Source organism: Sparus aurata, chromosome 20, assembly GCF_900880675.1.
Source record: "Sparus aurata chromosome 20, fSpaAur1.1, whole genome shotgun sequence".
Classification (NCBI taxonomy): Eukaryota; Metazoa; Chordata; class Actinopteri; order Spariformes; family Sparidae; genus Sparus; species Sparus aurata.
The window spans coordinates 9110423-9125411 of record NC_044206.1 but is presented as its reverse complement, the minus strand read 5'-3'; the positions used below and the strand labels follow the sequence as shown (position 1 = coordinate 9125411).

Sequence of the window (14989 nt, the reverse complement as noted above, 5' to 3'; positions counted from 1 at the left end):
TTTTCATTTTAAACAGAAATCCACTTAAATATTACCTCTTTAGACTGGCATATTTTTTCAATGTACTACACATATCATAGAAACTTGTGGTGTTTGCAGATCTGGTTCACTGCTGATAATTAGATTTGTCTTTTGCTTTTTGATGCATCTGACTCATAACCTATCCAATGTTTGTGACAGACTGTTCTAACACTAAGCTTATGAAGCCGCCTATGTTCTCACCAAGCTAAGAAACAAAGGCACAACACCGACAACACTCGAAACACTTTGTGGGGAGCGTGTGAAGGTGAGAATGAAGAGGTACTGTGACTATGACGAGTCCCTGACGACCATGAACATTTCAATCCGAGCACAGACAGCTGCGTTCCTCAGTCTGGTCTGACAGTGGGTACACACTGCTGGCAGTGTTCTCGGAATAAGAGAGTAACAAACTGACAAGACGGGAGCAGAGTTTTCCCTGGAATTTGGTGACACTGTTGATGCAATCTACTGTTGACAACAAAGTTTCCTGTTTGTGTGAGAGAGAGTCAGCTCAATTCTCACATTTACTTGGACATCAACCTAAACAACCTAAAATTGAGTTTTACTCTTGGCCTTGCCAGATCAGTGAATATGAATGGTTTCCTGAATCCCATTCACATATGCCCCAAATAAAGTGCATCTTCAAACAGCTATAACCACATTGCTTCCACCTGATGCTGTCAATAGCTGTGAATTATTGTCTGCACATGGCTTGGCATCTGAGTCACTCTAGTGACAGAACAAGAGTCCCGTCAGCTCACAGTGACCTCTGCTACATTCATCAGGAAACGTTAAGTATGGCACACTGTGTGTCAGCAGGTGAGTCAGGCTAATGGCTGTTCTATTATTCAGAAATGGCAGAGCAATTTGAGTTGCAGATGAGGCAGTGGCTAAATTAACCAGAGGATACAGGATGTGTGGTTGTTTGTTTAAGATAGGGATGTTCCTAACAACTAATTTCCCTGATGTTTAAAAAGTTTACTGGTCAATTGGTAGTTACCATGTACACTGGCTTAACATTTTTTTTATATCAAGTTTCATGTCTGTCTGGACATCATATTTCGTGAAATTATAATAGTTTTTTCGACCCAAAACCCCATGATCTTATGAAACCACTGACACTTCTGACATGTAGCATACTGTAAAAATATCATACTGTTACATTCCTATCAACCAGTCTAAAAGTAAATACAACACTAAAACTCTAAATACAGTCAAAATTGTGGACAATTTAATCTATTAGATTTCTAGCTTCAAACAGTGTTCTGAGGACCTCATTTTTAGGTTTATTCAGTTATGGAAAAGATAAATATTTCTGAGTTTGTATTATCACCTCATTAGTATTGTAAATATTAAAATTCAAGAGTTTGAATGTGTTGTCATGAACTACATAAACACATTTAAATGTGTACATAAACAAAAAATAAGTTTGACTAACAGAGGACAGCAATGTTTAATCGACTGATCTTGCACGTCTATAGTTGAAACATTCCAGCAGCATCAGGTTTGTAACTTCGGAGCAGGAACTTTTAATTCTCATTTGCATACTTTAAAGTAGAGGTTCTGCAGTGGATAATGTTGGGTTGAGTTGTTTTTTAAGGCAGAGTAGTACAGTATTTATGCTACAAAATCACCCTTTATTAAAAGAAACCTGAACCTTTTCATCACCTCCTTCAAAACAAGCTGTGGCAGTACAGCTCGTCCTGCTGCACAATGCAGTCCCCCAGTCTAATTAATACTGAGCACATTTCGATCGCAGCGTGTCTGAACAAGACGATACATGAATTCAAAGTTTTTCTACCCAACACTGACTATAAACGTGAATATGTGAGCGTGTGCTGCAGCTTTGCTCTGATCATGCACTACATCATATATGCATTTAAAAGACAGTATTGAGGTGTTTACAGACCTCTAAATGTACATAGTCTGATATGTGTGGGAAAATGTGCTGCTCGACCACGCATGTTTTAAGACTATCGCAGGCTTGTGTGCCCTCAAGTGTTGCATGGTATAAGATCTGCACGTGTGTGTGCATTTGTGTGTCTTTAAAGATCACTTAGCTACGTGAGTGGGCTTGTACCTGTGGGTGTGCAGTCACCATGCTCCTGTTGCTGAGAGCAGACCTACGAAGCTGATAAAGCGCTTTTCTTTAGCTTCAGGCTACAAATCTGAGCGAATCTCTCTTGCTTCTCATTATCTAACAGGAATTTACTGGATCGCAAATCAAAGATGTGAGTGTGTTCGTGCTTGTTGAAATACCGTGCTGTCAGGACACACTGTGAAAATGGACGGCTACCAAAAGCCTGTGAGTGCATGTCCAGGTCCCGACAGTGACATGAGATGTGAAGTGTGTGTGTTTGTGTGTGCCTTTGTGTGTGTGTGTTTGTGTGCGTGTGTGTGTATTTGTGTGTCCTGGTGAGTCATGCATAGCCTGTGGGTGTGTGCGTGGTGTGCTGGACACATTTAAGATTTAGACCTCTCGCAAAACTTGCATCAGTTGCATAAATATGTTTGTGCCTGTATGTTTATTAGACTGAAAACTGTTTACATTCAGCCAAAGACATTTGGTCACCTGCTGTTTGGATTTGGCCGGTTTCATAATGGTACTGGAAAGCTGAGATTTGTCTTGCAGTTTAATCTTATCCTGTATAATAATTTTGATGTGTTTTTTTCTTACTTTCTTTTTTTGTCATACATTTAAATCACCTGGTTTTCTTTTTGACTGAACACCATCTATGTACGTGATTGTCTTGGGAATATGGAGATTATCTAATAGCATGACAGAGTGAGGCAGAGAGGCGAGGAGACAGACAGCTGGATTGTGTTTGCTGCAGCTGTGTGTTTGGATACATTGAAACATGACCCCCCCTCCCTCCCATCCTCCCCCATGTCCTGTTCTACAGAACTTTTAATGGTCTTATTGGTCCTTATACTTTGGTCCTCTTTAATGCAATTTTTCACGTGTTCTCTCTCTTCCCTTCTCTCTCCTCTTTCTTGCTATCTATCAGTTTCTCCGTCTCCGTAACTCTTCCCTCTCCTCTCCCCTCCTACTCTCAGCCTGACAGAGTTCTGTGGGGCCTCTGCTGCTGGCTGCCTCCCAATCTGTTACATAACAGTACCGCCAGCCTCCCTGAAACACTGCGGGGCTAGGCTAGCCTCGGCCAGGCTACATATCTTGCTATCGTATCTTAAATGCTGCCCAGCAGCAAAGCGTCTGTCTGTGTGGGCTCAGATTGCATTAGCATTTTTAATTTCTGAGGGCAAACCGATCGTTTCTGGCGCCTCTTGAGCAGAGGCAAGCACTATTGGCACAACACTGCGGTTTACAGTAAGCTACGGCCCATCTATTGTCATTATGCAAGGGTGGGGACGCATAGGGACGTGATCTTTATCGCTTTATGTTTACATGTCTGGGTGATGAAGTCAGCCAAATCCCAGACCTCACTGATGGAATTTTTACCAGCTCCTCATCCAAAATTCAGCCACAGTCTCTGTTCACATTCAGACCACTTTCTGAAAGATATCCCAACATGCTTTCATTTTCTTTTCAATCTCACACTCTAAAAACAGCCAATGAAAATCACAGTATACCAGTCTCGGGGTCTGATATTCACAGTCTGGCCAGCTGATTTTAACTTGCCTGTGTTTCTGCAACACAAGAATCTGCAGGGTTTCATTGTAAGCCTCACACTGCAACAGCCAACTGGTTTGATTCGTCCCCATCAGTGGTTGTAGGTGTAATAATCAGTAAAATCAGCTGCCGTAACCAAAAAATAAATCTGCAGGCTCCCTTGCCACAGTGGCTCATGATTACAAATCACTGTTCTGGCTTCCTGAGGACACATAAAGCACTGCCTCGTTGCATTTATCATTTGCAATCCACCGTCTAGTCTTGGCAGTAGTAGCCGTAGTCTGTGTTATGATCTGGAACAATCTGTTCCGACATGAAATGAGTGGGTCACTTCCAATGTCTGTGACACCTCTAACCTACTTTCCCCCGAAAAGTCCCCGTCAGTTAGCCCGGGCTGTGTTCTCTGTTCCTCCACCCTCAGCTAACATCCAACTCTCCAGCCCTGACTGTATCCTGGCCCCTGGCCTGGAGCCGGCCCTCGGGGAGCAGCAGTGCCTTGGATGGATAGTTGACAGCTGCATTGACCTTTCCACCTTCTCCACACTTTCATCCACCCAGTTCTGCTCAGTGCAGACCCCGCAAACTTGGCCTCACTGCCCTGCCTGTTCGCTTTGTTCTCGGGAGCCTCGAAGGTACAACCCTGGAAACTACATTCGCAATCTACATATTGTAATTGCCACCAACCCAGACTTTTTAAACAACTTCTTTTACAGTGTGCAGCCTTTTCATCATTAATAATTTCATAACATCCGGAAGTTTGCACTTTATTTCTTCAGTTAAAACATTTTTTTAAAAAAACTTTTTTCCTTTCAATAAACTTTTATAAATCATGTTTCCAACCCGACCATGTTTTCTTGATATTAATGGTTTATGTGTACAGAAAAGAATGCCTACAGTTTGAGTTAAAAGTTTTACAGCGAACAATGCAGAGCAGCCATCATCTTACACAGAAGTGCACCAACACTTAAGACTGCAGTGTCAATACAGCGAACATTTACTGACACATGCAACAGCTCACACCACACCTGGAGTCAGCAAAGCCCACCTTACTTTACAGGTAATTTTCAATCATTATCATCGTGTTCTCTAAAAGACAAGACAGAGGCCTGAAAGCAAAAGACGGCGTACTCAAACGGACTTTACCTGACTGGATAGTCATATCCCTCTGCACCATGCTGAAGGGAAAGCTTCACCCTCCCGGCAAGATTAGCGATTCATACTCCCAACACAAGCAGAATAAAAAAGTGACTGGGAAAAGAAGGCTGGAGAGAAGTTCCAGTCACAGAAGAAGCCACATTAAAATACGTTTTCCTCTCACCGGCTCGCAGCTGATACTCCACAGGTAGCAGTGCACCTCACATTCCCTTTCTCTTGACTGTCTGTCTACAAGTGTGTGCACGCCTCGACAGCGAGGGCGTGTGTAGGTCTGTGTGTGTCTGCCCCTTTATTGCTCCTTGAATAACAACACCCAATGGTTCCAACCCCTCTGTGGCTACACCTCTGTTTCACTCCCATGTACAAACTTTGGGTCACTCCTCTGCACTCTCTCAGCCAGTTTGGAAGTACAAAAACTGAAAAAGAAAAACAAGCTGGTGCCAAGCCTCACCTCCTAAAATACAACACGCCCCCTCCTTTCTTGCTTTCCATTTTCCCTCGCTTTCCTTCTGTTCCCTCTCTGAGAAGTTATGCAATACTGCCATTACAGACGTGACCTCCCCCTCCTCTCCTCTTCCCCTTCCTCCTTCTTCTGCTGCTGCTGCCGCCGCCGCAGCCCACATTCAAACTAGCTTCTCCACCTCTTTTTAAAGTTTTGAATGATCTCACATTATCATAGCTTTCACAGGGCTTTTGTTTGCAGTGGAACAATTAAGAGGCAGGTTTGTGACTGAAAACAACAAATGTGAATTGCTTTGAAGATCGCTTTCTGTCGTGTCAGCCTTTATGTCATGAATCACAGCTAACCCTCTCACAGACGCATGCACACGGATGCATATGGTCCTTAACATCTGTTCCTGATCCTCAACCTGAAAACATGTCACCTCTCTCTATTTATACTTGCACGTTTGTTTAACAATAAACCTCCCAGCACTTGACCATGACTGAGGAAGGAACCTTGTGCAATAAACACATTGCATAACCTGTTGTCCGAGATAAGGCTTTGATAAGCTTTACTATGGGGGCATTCCAATCTGTTTCACTGCCCAAGCTGTATGCAGTCACATGTGATGCGTTGCTCCAGAGCTCTGAAAGCATCTTCATGTAGCTGAGCTACAAGAGTGCCTGCAGCAACATGTCTGCTTCTGGCTAGCAGAATTAAGTGTGTAAGGAACAGGACAAGAGCAGGGGTTGTTTAAGTTGGGAGTGGTGGCCTCAGGCTATGTGTGTGTGGGAAAGAGTGTGTCTTAGTGTGTTTCACTGAGGTAAACATGGTCCTGTGACTACTTGTCAGAGCTCCATTCTTAAACATTTCTGAAATGATGTAAACATTTCTTGAAATAACTGTTCATGTATTATAAATTAAGTTTCTTCTGTTTTTATTAATTCAGTCTTTGGTTAGCGCTCGCTGTACTGTGCCTTAACTTCTTTTTAAACGGTTTTTATTGTATGTATCACTGTTAGACCCGCTCTGAAGAAGGTAAATCATTTACGTGTCTGACTTGATGTACCTTTATCTCCTGACAAATCAAGAGCGGGTAACCAACTGCGTCTCTATAAAAACAAGGCGGCCAACGCCCAGCTGGGAACAATGGCTGATGGTGCAAGGTGTGTGTATGTTAGTAAGTAACAGTTACTCCATTAGCAGGTCTGACCTATGCTCTGATATCTCAGCTTATCAAACAGACTTGTCGGCGGAAACATTTTGAGACTTTGTTTGCCTAAAAGACTTTGAGTAGGCCGTGCCAATGTGCACCCTATACTATGTGCCTGCAGTTGTATGTTAACTGATGGTGCAATTCCACCAAATATGTGAAGCGCAGTTTAGCTGAACTTGGTCAGATGAGAAAGATGCTATCTGATCATTCATAGCCGACAGAAATCACAGCAACACTTGTCTTGACCTTTTATTGACCCAGTTTAGTGTGTTTTTTTATTTTTTTATTTTTTTATAGTGTGAACTGATAGCAGGAAACCACTTGAATCAGGTTTTATTGCTGTAAAAACAATTGTGTACATCTGCAAGCCAGTAGCTGCAGGTGCTTGGAGAAAAACACAACAACACAAAGCAAGAACTAACTGCAAACTGAACTAAATGTTTGCTTAAATAACTTAACAGGGAACGCCGTTTAGCTCAGTGGGTAGAGCAGGTGTCCCATGTACAGAGGCGTTGACCTCGCTGCAGAAGCCCCGGGTTTTAGTCCCGGCCAGGGGACTGTTTCCTGTCACGTCTTCATCTGTTCTATCAATAAAGCCAAAAGGCCAAAAAGATATAATAAATAAATAAATAAATAACTTAACAGAGCTCAAAGGGAGTTCTTCAAATACCTCGTCAGACAGACTAGTCAAAAATCAGAAGAAACTGAGCTTACAAGGCAAGTTTATATGTATCACATCTTTCAAGAAGGCAAATCGAGTACAACTGCACAGAATTATATAAAACATAGTAAAAGCCACAAATCCACAAATTTGAGAGGCAAGAATGAAAGAAAATTTCATTCAAAAGCTTCTATTGAGATTTTCGAAGTTTGACCGTACCACCCTAACAGAATCAAAATCTAATAAAATGGAATGGCGTGATTCCAGCCATCACTGGAATCTGATTCTACAAATAGTATCATCCTAATTATATTAGTATTAGTTGCAACAACACATTTAAAATGAATAATGAGACATGCAAACAAAAGAAAACAAAAACAAATAAAATATTGATTTAGAATGTAAATGTCAACGTTATGAATTGCTTCGAACTATTCGGCACACGCTTATTAACAACTAATTATTTTTCACAACAGTTGCTGCTTAATTGACTTAATCAATGTGTCAGTTCAGCTGTATATGCACATATCCAGCTTCTACTACATGACAGCAGAAAAGGTTTATATGCTCAATGGACAGACTTGAGTTGGATTATATTAAGACCGTGACCAAGGGCTCACAATAGCCATGCTAACAAAACCCCTGTCCAATAAACACGCTATCTCTGAGTTATGTGACTGTCATTTGTAAGCTTTGATCAGTTGTTATTTGGCCGTGTGAACCTAAACAAACCAAACACATAAACCCGGTGAAGTCAATTTTTCCACCGTGATTCAAACCAATGGAAGCTGCTGCCCGTCACTCTGCACAGAGAGTCAAGTGCTTTAAGCTCCGCGCTAACTCCAGACACAAAAAACGGCCTTCAGAGTCAAACACAGCAGACGTGCAGCACAGTCTAATCTAGTGTAACAAGAGGTCAGCGCAGAGGAGCAAGCCAATTAGGTACGGCAGCTTCTTCACTCCCTTCTTGCTGGAGACTTCACCACACACAGTCCTCCCCACAAGACACACGCTCACAGCTTCACCTTAGTACTTAAACCTTCATGTTTCTCTCTCTTTACCACCGTCCGTGGTGAGGTAAGCTCTCCACTGACAAAAACAAGACATACAGACACATCTGACATTTAACTTCTGTCTCTCAGATAAGTGTTTCTTTCCCACTTCTACTTAGCCTAAACTTATGTAACATGTTCTCTTGCATGCTTTTTAGCTGAGAGGAATTCATGTTGGAAATAGGCCACCTGTGTGAAGGATGAGTAGTGCTCCACCAAAACATTACACAAGCTGGAAGCAGGAGTGTTGGCCTACAAGGTCTGCAGGGTGATGTTTTTACAGTAGATTCAAAATGTTTAGGGGCTGTAACTGAATGAATCCCCATCTGCAAGAACAGAGGTTTAACATGCTATGACGAAAAGTAACCAGGAAGTGTGTGCCCTTCTCTTTACGGGATGATGGCTGTGATTGACCACCAAAGAAGAATGAAGAAAGATGAGTGTGGACTGGAAACATTTTGAAAAACAACCAAAAGAAACCGCTTCTGTAAAGTACTTGTCATTTTCACATTGAAATACATTTTCCGCACTCATCTGCTTTAAGCAGTGTTCAAGTCAGAAATAGCTCTGGATCGAAATAATGGCTTTTTTTTCCAAAGCTGAAACCATGTGCAGCAGTTTTCACAACTGTTTTTTTGGACTATTCTGCTGCAAATCTGCTGAGCCAGGATGATCCATCCAAAAATATGAAAATACCAAAATGTGGGATTAAGCGTGGTGATCGAAATTCAAAAAGTGTGCATCCACCATGATCTCACCATTCTTTCTCTCTTGCAGAGGCATCGGGTCGGGCGCAGGCTGAAGGGATAGCTCCTGGAGCTCACTGGTCACTGCCTCACTCTGCGGGCTCAGGGCCAAACCTGCCGTCTTGGAGGCTTCCACGCTGCCAGGACTAGGCTCCTCCCCTTTCTGTGGGTGTAGCGTTGCCATGGTGACAGAGAGACCTGCAGCAAAATAAGGACATTAATAGCTTGATAACTTATCAAATGACTCCATGTGATATAAAGATAGCTGCTACTGAGAATGAACTGGAAATGTTTATTTTAAGGTGCAATCCGTAATACGTAAATAAAAGTAAAACATAATCCACCATATGCTATGGATTTGGTTCAGTTTTATCTTAACGTCTAATTCAGAACATCAGTGCATTATTTAAAAAGCTCAGGGACTCGAGACTTAGAAAACTTCAGTCCTGATGCAGAGTTGGCATTTTATCATCTGACAGGTAAGCAGCTTACGATCTAGCTACAGAGCACATAATCCTGCTGGCTGATGTTCGTCTTTGATGCAAAAATAACAATCATCAGGTCATCACAGGATCACAGTCAATAACATTTTGAAGTCAACCTGTGGTATTTTTGTTGTTTGGTTGCCATTTTAGCTTTTTGCCAGTTCATAGGACTGAAACAAAAAAGATGGTACAAGTAAAATAAGCCATACATTCTACTGTGAACTTGAGCAGTGTGGCAACAAAACACCTGAGTCAGTTTATACTTATAGAGGTAAGTATACTGTGCTTTTTCACTAGTAAAATGTGGCAACGTTTGATAAAAATACCCTCGGGTCTAATTTCTGAAGCCCTAGCTCCTCCTCTGTTCCATCTATCTAAGACACACAATGTATTTCCCCATAAAGGGTTTGTTTTATCAGGAAAAAATGTTACAGATTCAGATTGTCTGTATTAGCCAATAAGAGTTAAGTATTGAAACCAGTCATTGAACCCGGGGCACTTCCACAAGCTACAACAAGTCAAAAAGTTCCCACTCAGGGAACTAAAAACGTCTGTTTAACTCTCCGTCTGGCTCCCTCACATACACACAAACAACTGGGGAAAGAAGAAGAATGCAGGGCTGTAGGCTAAGGGATTAAAATCAGCCGTCAGAGAAGAATTTGCATGTTTGAGCTTTTACAACTGTTGCTGTGGCCGCTGCTTTGGACAGACTCAACTTTGTTTATGGATCCCCCCCTCCCCTTTAAACTTCTTAACAACCGCAAAGTGATTTCCATACATTTAACCCTTCTAACAACGTCAACAAGACTCACAGCTGGAGGCATTTCATAAAGGAAGCTATAAAAGATGTGAATGTTTGTGAAGGCTCAGCTGAGAGTTGAAATGGGGCTTACTGTAAAAAAGGTTTACTTGATTAAGCCTAAACATCTTTAAAAGGCAATTCAGACTATCTCAAGCCTCGAGACTTAAAAGAATGTTGACATTCTGATGGTCACATAGCAGCACATTTTACACATAAATTAACATTGAAAAGGAAAATGTTAACACAAAGAAAGCCGCAGAGAGCCTTTGCAGCACATTATAAACCACTAGTGGGTACACACTCTTGACATCTTCAACTGCTGAAATGGTTGCATTTGTAGCAGCCCTCTTCTTGTAAATGTGTCATTATAGGACCCAGTCCAGCATAAATAATGTGAATTTTCCTAAGTAACCTAAATGGATGTACATATACAAGTTCCATGATAAGATTAAGATACTTTAAAAGGTGCAATATGTAAGAATTGGCCACCTGTCAAATTCACACTTGAAGCAAAAAAGGAAGCAGCATATCACCAGACTAGCAACTAACTGCTGCTAACTGTAGCTGCTGTTAGCTAGTTAGCTCAGCTAGCAGTCTGGACTTTGATCTTGGGTTAGCTGGTTAGCATGCTTCAATAGATATCTCTGCTACTCGATACACAGACATTATAAAGTCAAATATGCTATTAATTCACATTCTATTTGTAATTCTGGTTGCTGTCTGAAACTGTGCACAGCTGTCGTGGTTTTTGACTTCTGATTTCTGACATTTTGCCTTGAAATAGCAGGAAAAGCACAGGAGTTACTAATAACATTAACAATGACTCAGTTCTATTCCACCTTTCCAGTAAGTCGTATTGTCAGTAAGTCAGCATGCACAAAACTAGGACATTGAGACTGAAGCAAGAAAATTTAATTCAGCTATCATTCATTTCATTAATTACACCTTTGCTTATCCTACTGTGACAAGTCAAAATGTCTTCTGTGAGAAATGAATATTATATATTAGGAGGAAACTAAATCCTAGTAGCATATTGGGAAGGTACTCTTTCATATTGAATCCAGCCCTATTTACATACATTGCAATGACACTAATGTTTCAAAATATTGACATGCACAGCACAGCAGTAATTACTGAGGAACACCATGTTTCAGACTGACAGGTACATCTGTAATACAAACTGGTTAATCTGAGTGAAGTGAACACAAACCTGTCTGAGATTAGCCTGCTGTAGAGGGATATGTATCCATTGTAACCAGGGTCAAATTTATCTACGCCTGCTTTACAGAGCAGATTCTTTGAGATTCAATGGAGTAAGCCGCCCGGTGTGACTGGTTCTCTTCCTTCATGAATACACTCCCCTGGACTGAACAGGCCCAGTAACTTGGGCAGCACATCACTAACGGTTGTTTACAAAAGCAGGCCCGCCTGTGTTGTGTTGTGTGTTGATCTCTCTCTTGCTCTCTGTGCAAATATGTGTTTCCTAGCCGAGGGGTTCTGATGGGGATTCTGTCACTGCTGCACAGTGAGCCTGAAAACAATGAGGCAGTGTTGTCTGAGATGTCACTCTTCTCTCTCTCACAATCAAATGCTAGCGCGCACACACGTGTCTGAATAGCAGCACACTGACCACATGACACACTAAACGTATGCGTGTCGCTGGGCTCAGGGTGTGTGCAAGCTTTATCATGCTACATTTAACACACTAATGGCCTTTTGCAATGCTTGCTATAACAAAATATAAATTAAAGCAGAATATCTGCAAACATGTCAGAATAAAGGCAAATGTGCTTACTTCCACAAGGTAGTATTTCAAATATTGTGTTTTTAAAATAGATTTAAAATACCAAAAACACAAGTGACAGTTCTCAATTTTTTTGGTCTGTAGTGTGTATCAAAGCCTGGCCGATATTTTTTGTTTTTCAGGTTTGATGCTGATACTGATATAAGCCACTGAAAACATTCTGATATGCACATTTTTACCATGATCCCTCAAAAGTGGTTATAAGCACTCGTGACAAAGACATGTGATCGCTGAGTTTTGCCATAAATACAAATACTTTTTTGATACCTTCCATTGGAATTGCACTTGCTCGATCATAACCTTATATCACATGGTACTGATGTTCAGAGTCAAAACAAGTCCAGCGAAAGGGAGTCACAAGCTTTTCCAGTCAGGCTGAAAGAAACAAACCAGGAAACCGGTTTGGTAGGGGAAAGATATAACATGACAGTGAAATCTTGTAGTGCTAAAATGCAGCATTAAATCAAGAATGAAGGGTCAGGCTGCTGCAGTATGATAAGAAAGTACGCTGTACCTCGATTAGTACTAGATAATGTACTGCTCGTATCATTATTGTATAATTAAAAACAGTTCAAACAGCCGTAATAATGTTTGACGTTGCTTCAGGACAACATGTGATCTCTGCCTCTCCATATATTCGAGATGTTTATCGCCCATCAACAAGACATCAGAAAGTACGTTTGGATTTACATCTCTGTGGCGTACACAACAATTCAGTTTCTCAGGGCCCAGGACTCTACACTAACCTTGACATCAAGTGTAACATGAGTAATTAAAAGAGATGTGTTTCCAGAGATGCTCACTGCAACATCAGTTGCTTCATCCTCACTTTCCCAAGAAGGGGCTGCTGTTCTGACATGCACTGTGTACTGCTCTGGTGCAATGCACTGTAGAGAGACACTCTGTACTCCAGCATTCCTCTCCACACGCCCACACTAGCCTTTCAGATTTGAATCACAATTACAAAAGGTATACACAGAGACAGACAGCTGCTTTGTATCACCATCACACTGCTTGAAAACAATCACGACCCATTTTCAGTGAGCAGCACTGCAGCAGGGTGAAGGACGTTTCCCACCTGGTCTGTCATAAACTAGGCTCGATGGGGACTCAGCAATGTTTTCTTACCTGTATGACTAAATCAGCACGGGGCGTTTTCCCATTTCAGCAGGACGGAGCTTTGAACGGTTCTGTTGGATGAAAAACACAAAGAGCAAAGGTTCAACAGGCGATGAATGATATCTGATCTCTTCCCCTGCCAAACCCTTGTCTTTACTCTGCGGATTATGATGCTGAGCAGCGGTACTTCTATCAGTGTGGAAGAGCCATTGGGCAGGTTAAAAATGAAAAGAAAGGAGCATATGGGCCAGATGAATCCACGTTGCAGAAGGCCTTTCCACAGATGTCATGGGGCAGCAGCCTTCAGCTGTCACTGTCCAAAACACAGACATGCTAAGCTATTGTTAGCTTGTCTGGGGTGGGAGTTAACCCTGGACAGAATACACGCAGGTTTAACTAAAGCTACGTTGTGAAAATCGTACACAGCCAACAATTATGAACGTGAAAGGTTGCCAACTACAACATTACGTACTAATTTCTAACGCCGGCTCGTTTGAAACCTTCTCGGCATCCCTGTTTACTGCAGACTCCCCAAGTTAGCTAGCTACCGTTAGCATGCTATGTATCTGCTAGCCACTAACCCCAACTCCAGACATTTAGGTTAGCTAGCTGCTCGGCGCAGTTCCTGCCTGTCCTCTCTGGTGGGAAAGCTGGCTAATGTCGTGACGCTACCTGTTTAAATGTGCATATATTTAAGCTTACGTTTCATGGTCGCCGCTTGTGTGTTGTGTCTGTAAGGATAAAACGGCTTTGGCAAAACACCACCACCACTTCCGAATCACAAAGGAAACTTTAACCGGAAAACCCTCCTCTGCGTGGGACGCAAAGACCCACTTCCTTCACGACACCTCTCTGACCAGCTTACTACTAAAAGTTAGTTCCCTGTGACAGGAGGAGAGAGTGCGGCAGAGTAATTTCGGCGTATATCATATACTGTCCTGGCTTCAATACAATATGTGTAGTATTTAACGCGAAGAAAAGCAGGAAATGAAATAACGGCAGATGTATGCACACAGTAAACAACATACCGACCCCCCTGCAAGGTCTCTGTCTCCATCTAGTGGCCAACTGCGTGAACTTCAGGAGGCAACAGCTACAGGTAGGTAAATCACAGTGCCAGACTAATGGTGCAAACCAAGTTCACTGTGTCATCTCAAGTAAAGATAAAACCTCTGACTGCGTCCCCGAGGGTTTGCAATAATAAAGTTACATATTTTTTCCCCAACCAGCCAGTAAACAGCATGAAGGCAGCATTATAAAAGAGTACCCGACAGTCATATTTGAATAAAAGATCTTCAAGTTCAACCTTACGATAAACTTAGTACTTGATTAAAAGTGTCGATATTGAATTAACTTACCTTAAGTATCAAAAGTATTTGTCTGGCAATAAATGTACTTAGGGTATAAAGTAGCCAACAAGTAAAAGGAAATTATACATACATTTATACGTATGTTTATACTGCACTATACTGTATTATCGACCTGGCCAATTAGCTGATCCCATATTAATCTTTTCTGTCATTATCACATGATCAGAAGTCAGTCAAAACTCGAGTCAATTCATTAATTTAGTCTATAATGGTAACGATAAAGCATATAAAATGATGCCAGGCTGCCTGCCTGACTAGATCACCACTCAGCCTTCATTTTCTGAGGGGATTTCATCTCTGTTGGCAGAAAAAAAAGGCACAATGAAAGCGGGATTCACGGGGAGCCGATCTAAACGCTGACGGTGTCATTATTACCTGAGGACAGGTGGGTTGCTGGCTTGGTGGCAGAGCTGTGGCCTTCTCCACCGCGCTGCAGAGTGGAGCTCGAGTAATCAAACTGATTTGAACCGAGTTACAAAACGAAT

General features: G+C 41.9%; 1 protein-coding gene across 11 annotated transcripts in view; it reads right to left on the bottom strand.

Annotated features, from left to right (window-relative positions):
* mrtfab (myocardin related transcription factor Ab) overlaps positions 1 to 14989 on the bottom strand; it is a 50396-nt gene that overhangs the window by 32611 nt on the left and 2796 nt on the right. For 3 of the 11 annotated variants that reach the window (XM_030400040.1, XM_030400043.1, XM_030400045.1), the window contains exons 1-3: positions 13837 to 14103; positions 13144 to 13205; positions 8937 to 9122 (exon numbers count right to left, since the gene is read on the bottom strand). In XM_030400040.1, the coding sequence (XP_030255900.1) occupies positions 8937 to 9108 (172 nt within the window). In that variant the 5' untranslated portion in view covers positions 9109 to 9122; positions 13144 to 13205; positions 13837 to 14103. The other 8 variants (XM_030400048.1, XM_030400050.1, XM_030400044.1 and 5 more) reach the window with 5 other exon arrangements.